Here is a 7309-nt window from a genome sequence, read left to right as displayed (position 1 = left end):
ATACCAGGGAGATATTTCTCCAATCTTTAAGTTGATTTTGAGGCTGAGACTAAGATTTCAGATATATGCTTCATTCTATGATTCACTCTATGACACAACTGTTACCTTTCAGAAAGTTACAAGACTGCTGACAAAAGGAGCGTTACGGTGGAAATACAATTGACATTGTTCCCCAAGAACATATATCAAATACTGCAATCATTAAAATGCTTTTTTTAAAAAAAAATGTGTTAGGAGCTCAGAAAAGCTTCTAATTTAGAAGATTATAAAAACAAATGATTCACCAAACTTAATAAACAGTTCTTAACATGAGTATTATGGCCGAAATAAAGTCATTATTCAATCCACAAGCTCTCAAGTGTTCTTGATCCTTCTTCACAGAAGTAATTTTTTCCTAGAAGTATTATGTATTATGGATACTCGCTAGAATATCTATAAAGTCACAAACAGTGAGATATGTCTACACACTTATTAGCTCTTTTACACAAACAGTTATTTTGGCACACTCTCTCAATGGTGTGTACTTCATAGTACACACACAAGCACAATTTCTGTTGGTTTTAAGATCTTACCTCTGTAATGCCCAGAGACAGATTGTTTTCAGACCCTCTGAGGGCCCGCATATAACACAGACAAGCTAGAATGTTCAATAAATTTAAAACAGACATAGAAAAAATAGTGTAAAAGACTGTAGACATGCAGTTTTAAAGAGCACAAGCATGTTCACACTCAGCTTAAACCAACATGAAAAAAAAGTCTTTCCTTAAATTACAACTGAAACAGTCTAGCTGTGTTTAAACTAACTGATTTTAAAAACATACCTTACCTCAAAGTAGTGGCACTGTATGTAAGCTTTCATTAATATGTCTACTCAAATGCTGTGACCCGACTATACTCTTGTTCAGCTTGTTTTTGGTAAATGGAAGACTATTACTGCAGATATACTAAAATAATTTTCATTCTGGTCAAATGTAATCATTACTGGAATTTCACCTCATTAACACAATTTCACTAAGGAATGAATTTGCCCTCTTAATGATGAACTTCTTTACTATTGGAGATTGACGCTAGCACAGCTTCTAGCCCCCAGGTTGTTTTAGCTCCACCCATAAGACAACTCACAGATACTGGCTCACCCTCTGCAACTCACCCAAAGGCCAAAGCCTGAAGTGTCATAATAGAAAAAAAGGCACAAATAAGACATGAAATTATCATTCAGAAGAGGAACAAGGCAAGACTAGAAGAAGATATCCCAAAGTTTCAAAATAAAGATCTTTATTTCAAAATAGTGTTTGAGAATAGCACATCCAGTTGATATAAAATACAAACAGTAAGTTACCATTTTTTCAAACGGGCCAGTTTGCAGAACTATATACTGAAATACTGTACAAGTTCACAAGAACTATTATAAAATAGACAGCTAAGTTCAGATGTTTTAATTTTATTTAAACTATATTTTCACATTTGACTCCTTCTAATTCTGCTTGTTTTAATTACACAAGGTGCTTACAAGATTGCCTAAAGAGTAAAAATTACAAAACAGAATTTAAGAATATAAATATAGAAAGGTATTCCTTGAACTACATACTACTATTCTCTGCTACATAGATATATTTTACAAAAGTGCTAATATCTCTATGACAAACAGTAGCAGACTACATTTAAATGTCAAACAAATCACACATTTCTTTATATTTTTCAATTGTCTGTAATACTTTGATACTTCTAATCACTATGACGGTTAATAAACACTATTTTCACTTTCTAGTATTTCACAAATGAAGAGGGAAAAGACATAATAAACCTGCACATGTGTGTGTGTGTATGCATGTGTTTGAGAGAGTCTGCACACATATGCATATATGCATGAACATAGTTCTTGTAATTATTATTTGTATTTTAACAGTGCTGGAAGTCAATGGTTAATAGTAAAAATATTTCCCAGGTTTTCCTATTTTCAATAAATCAAAAAACCTCTGAGTTCCTGTAAGCAGAATCAAAGGCTTGTGCACAGCAAACTGTATAAATAAACTTTTACCAAAAAAAAAAGGACTCCCTAGTTTGTTATTTTCCTATTTCTTAAAAACTGTATCATCCTATATCATCCTGTGCTATAAGTAATTTTTACTAACATCCAGTATTCACTACAAGCTTGATATGCAAATGTGCAGGTTTCCAAGAACAAAACTGGAACTGCTCCGGCAAGGCACGGACATTGGAGCCGCATGGGAAGACTTCTTCCCTTTCCCCAAAAGCACAATCAGACAAGAAGCAGCCATAGCTCACCTCTCCATGACCAGAAGGACACAAGGAAGGCCACTTCATGGTGCTGCCTAGCCCCAGAGAGCAAGTCCCCACCACCACGGTATCAACCATAGACCTGCAATGGGCGAAGCACTGTCTAGACTTTTTCCAAGGTGCACCGAGTCCCAGTGCTCACTGTGATGCCCCCAATATCCCCAGAGGCATTATGCCTTACAAAGGCAAAATGCCTCCAGGCACTGCCACTCAACCAAGGCACCTCTTCCCCCTTCCCAATGTGGTTCAGACTTTTAGGAGTCATAATTGAGCCCCATGGGCCTGATTCTGAGCTCAGGGAATTTATCAGTTTAACTATATGATTCCTTATTAGCCTGCCTATTACCATAATATCTTTGTGCTCTCTAGCTGGAGCTAAACCAATGGAAAATTTTAACATTAATGGAAATGCACTTAGTTTATGCAACACAGATCTGAATCTGGCCCAATATTAACAAAACCCCAAAACAACCCAAACCCTCAAAAACAACAACCAAAAAAAAAACCCAAACCAGGAAAAGAACAAACTATGATAAGAACAAATTCTTGTAGTAACTATCAAAAAACAGATAAGAAACCCTTTGAGGAAATCTGCATTGCATCAGAATACACAATATTGCAGATGTTAAGGCAAAAAGTAACACCTCCCAGCTCCCTAGTATAGTTGAGGATTCAGCTCTGTTACCCTCAGTGATAACTTGCAGTAGTAGGCACTACTAGTCAGTGTGCACAGGGAGAAACTTTGGTTAACACCAGATCATTTGCTGACTTAGCTTCACACTCCTGTGATCTTTGGCTTGTCACATTTGCATAAACTGAATTCACTACAGCGGAAAGAGACATTTATGGTCAATTCACTCAACAGAAGTAGGCTATTGGCTATTGATGACTCTTGTAACAAGGCCTAAATGTATAAGATCCAACAATCTACAAATGGGAAATCTGGAGTGTAGGTAGGAAACTTTAAGTATGTGAGATCAAGATGTGCAGCGGGTTTACAGACAAAAGTTAATGAGCTACAGACATGGACAGGAGAAACTAGCGGATGGTAAAGAAAATGGGTACCATTATTCCCTAAATCTGAGAATGCCATAAACTTCTATACGTGTTGAACAAAATTCATTTCACAATTACAATGACAAAGAAAGATATTTCACAGAAAATCTTAATGGTATAATAGGGAAAAAGTTGCCCACTGTATCCCAAATGTATTTTTCAAACAGTTTTAAATCCAATACTTTTATTTTTAAGGGATACCACATATTTTTTAAATGTCTTGGGTTTTTTTTTTACACAGTTATTTAAAAATGACACTGAAGACAAATCTGGGAATAAACATTTTTGCTTTGGTTTTTTGCATTCAATGATGGAATGCCCTGATCATGTCATTTTTTATTTAGTCTTTGTACCCTGTTTAAATTCTGCCATGCTCTGTGAATCTTTCTCAGACAGTGAGGAAATAAATACTAAGTTATCTTAGTATTTAGACATTGATTCTAAAGCCACAAACACTGCCAGGGCCACTTAATGTAGAGGTTTAGATTATTGAGTTAACATCTGATAATTCGTCATTTACAGTCAAATTTTAAAATTTGTTAGTCTATTAGTTAGTCTGTTAGTCTAAGGATATATTTCATGTCTACAGATTTCCAAAGTCTCTTTCTAAAAAGAAGCATTTCAAGTAATATTAGTACTAAAGTAAAATGTAAGTTCTCTATTCTGTCTTGATTGGTAACAATGAAATCTTGGCATTCTAGTCCATGGTAAAACTTACATTAACTTTAGTTTGCCAAATCTTCCCATAGTATCAATACTGACAACGCAAAATTCTAGGAATCTCTCTCAGACCAATGAGATATATTCAAAAGAAAAGAAATACTGCCAATGTGACACTGTAGCAAAACCAACAGTAGATTCCTGATACTGCCTTTGGAATTGAGTTGAAAATAACAGAGTAAAGTTGTTTTCAATGCAAAGAATGAAATAAAGACATTTTGATTTTCAGAGTGCCTGTAAAGGCATGTTATGCATGGAGGCATTCAAGCGTTTAAACACTTAAGTAGGTAAAGGCAAATACTTAAGGCTGTGCTCTGTAGTCTTTTTCCTAACCAAAACCTGTCACTCAATTCAAATGGCAATTTTGCCCTCATACGATCTGTGGTATCAGGCCTATAATTCGGTTTCAGTAAAAGTCTTCCATTTGCAAAGCCAAAAGGAAGCTGGAATGCAGCTTGAGTTTCACATACAAAACTATACTATTTGTGTTAGAATATAGATTTGAGGATAGCTTTAAAAAAAATATTTATATGTAGGGAATTAACAGTGCAATACCAGTTGGTTGTGTGAAAATCTTGTCTTTCTTCAAATGTATTTAAAGAAAAGCTCTCCAGTTTTATAGAGAATAAAATAAAAAGAGGATAAATATTTCATGATGGGAAACAGATCCCACAGCATTCCATGCAGATCTCCAAGCAATCTGAAGATTCACAACATGCGTCCATTATGCCACAGTCCATATCACACGGGCAGTTACAGTCGTCTCCCATCTCGTCCCCACAGCAACAGCAGCAGGCCTCCGACGTGCAGATGCCACAGGATGCTTGTCCCAGAACAATGTTACAGAGCGTGAGAAATTCACAGAACAAGCAAGCCAGGATACAGTGAACACAGCAATCTTCATATATACCGGTTCAGTAGCATGTCATGTACAAACAAACAAAACAAAAAAAAAAAAGAAAGAAAGAAAAAAAGTCATTAATATGTTATATTAAATATATCACGCTGTCAAATAAGTAGCCGAAAGACAATGATTCAGAATAGACATAATCTAACACCATAAAGAACATGTTTCCCATCTTCAAGGTCACTTTTGCAGCGTAACTCGTTTCCAGTCCAGTATCAGTTTTGGTGCAAGTTTCACCTCCCCACTTGACTTCATGCAAACCCCAAGTACTAAACACCTGCTTAGATCCATTTCTCCAGGCGTTTATTATATAAAATACCTGTGTATATTACCTTCGATCGTAGCTTCTTCCAGCAGGTCCAAAAAATGATTAAATTTTTTTACAAAAATCAGCTTATGAAGGAAACTATCTAAAAGTATTTCCAGCCCTTCCCGTTGCATCTCATCCTATTGAATCTGTTTTGTTGGCTTACTAGTTACGAAGAAAAATAAGAGAGTTGTCACAACATTTTTGCTTTCTTTGCAGCTTTATGCACACCTTAAAACCCGCATAACAGCATTTTATATATATATTTCTGTACTTTCAACAATATATAAAACATTCAGTCAAAACAAAGATTTTTGTATTGCTTTTCCTTTGGATTTCTCACAAATCTCTTGGAAATCCTTTTAGTCTGCCACTTTAATCTTCGATAGAATTCATACCTACACCACAGCATCAATATTCATCTCTCAAAAGTACTAAATTATATGAGATAATTGAGGTGTCCCACTAAGTGCCTGCAAAAAATACAGCACCCAAAGAATAAATAACTCCAAACAATTAATAGATCCATGAAACAAGACAGGAAAATACAAAGACTGGAAAAAAACATGCATCAGTGAAACTGCAGGAACGAGGGATATACTCAGCTATTTTTACTCTCCTCACGTAGTAAGCACATAATATGTATAAAGCATATTTAATTTTTAAGAGGAAGTAAACAATCATCCAGAAAGAAGACAAAAAATTTAAAAATATAAGAAATGTTTAGGACAGAGAATTACTGTTCTTTCCTAGCCTTAGTTTTCACTCTTTTTACTGCTTGCAAACCTTGAACTCCCTTAGTCACAAACAGTTGAAGACTGGGAAAATGTTCCGGGGAAGATATCTTGCAACAGCTCATCTCTTCCCTGTCCCTACAGCCAGCCTTGGGTACCTCCTACGAGAGGCCAGTAGGAAAGACAGGATATTGATACACGGGAAATTGGTCTGACCATCTACGCACCTCATGTTCTTCCAGTTTGCAGGCTGGAGGTTGTTATCACAGGGGAAAGCTTGCAATTACTTGCAACAGTAATGCAATTACCAGGCTTCCTAAACTTATTTATAACTGTCAGAAATGATGGAGTAACTGTGGCAAGTATCTTGATTGACTGATTCAAAGTACCTCTAACACTGCAGAAGTTTTGACTGCGGGATAGAGTAGCAACGACTTTACATGAATACTTAAAGCAATATTATAGAGCAACGGAGGCTCAGACCTGCAAAATCTCTCCCAGGAAGCAAAGTAGGTACCTGAGCTCTTAGCTCACTCTAAACATCACACGGCCAGGGACTGATTACTCCTAATTATTACACTACTTAGATCCAGACTTAGCTTGAGAATGCCTGCACTGCAATGTGACCACAGTCATAATATACATTATGACCACTTATGCCCAAAAGAAAAAGAAAAAAAAATAGAAATATCAGGAAAAGCAAGGCAAAAAAAACCCCACAAACCAACCTCAAAATCTCCCTACTACTATGCAGGAAGCAAAACTGAGAGTAACCACATGTAAAAATGAGCTATTTTTAAAGAAAGTTGTTTCTTTTATTAAAAGGCTGCTTTTCCCAAAGAAATTTTGTCGCTAAATGAATGACCTTCATAGAAAACCCAGAAGATATAGGAAATAAAGCTGGGGAGTATCAGTTCACTGAAGAGGACCAAAGCCAGACCGATAGCGATTAATTAGCTGGTTGTCATGGAGATGGTGTTAAATTCGTTCAGGTACAATCTCCTTTCAGATTTTCTTTTAATATGAAAGAAAAAGATAAAGAAACCAGGAATTCTATCTAAGAAGACTTCACATATGAGGAATTGAGGTTTTTACTATTTTGCATCTTTAAAACACGGCATAAAGAAGCTAATACTATAATAAATGTTCTAATTTTTTTAAACAAAACACTGTAATAAAAGTTTACATGTATCATTACTGAAAATGAGATCCTCGGGCAAATATTGCCTGCTTTATGTGGGGATACATAAAATTGCAGGGAGATCATAGAATCATAGAATGGCCTAG

At 35.7% G+C, this 7309-nt stretch overlaps 1 protein-coding gene across 1 annotated transcript; it reads right to left on the bottom strand.

Annotated features, from left to right (window-relative positions):
- Positions 1 to 4724: 4724 nt before the first annotated feature.
- On the bottom strand, positions 4725 to 4972 carry LOC104278143 (myoD family inhibitor domain-containing protein; the record flags this gene model as incomplete). The annotated part of the gene is made up of 1 exon (XM_009875035.1): positions 4725 to 4972. A coding segment is annotated over one exon (248 nt), but the record flags the coding sequence as incomplete, so codon positions are not given.
- Positions 4973 to 7309: the final 2337 nt, after the last annotated feature.

Source organism: Apaloderma vittatum, unplaced genomic scaffold (assembly GCF_000703405.1).
Source record: "Apaloderma vittatum isolate BGI_N311 unplaced genomic scaffold, ASM70340v1 scaffold4128, whole genome shotgun sequence".
Taxonomy (NCBI): Eukaryota; Metazoa; Chordata; class Aves; order Trogoniformes; family Trogonidae; genus Apaloderma; species Apaloderma vittatum.
Note: the sequence above shows the minus strand (reverse complement) of the source record. Positions and strands in the feature narration are given on the sequence as shown.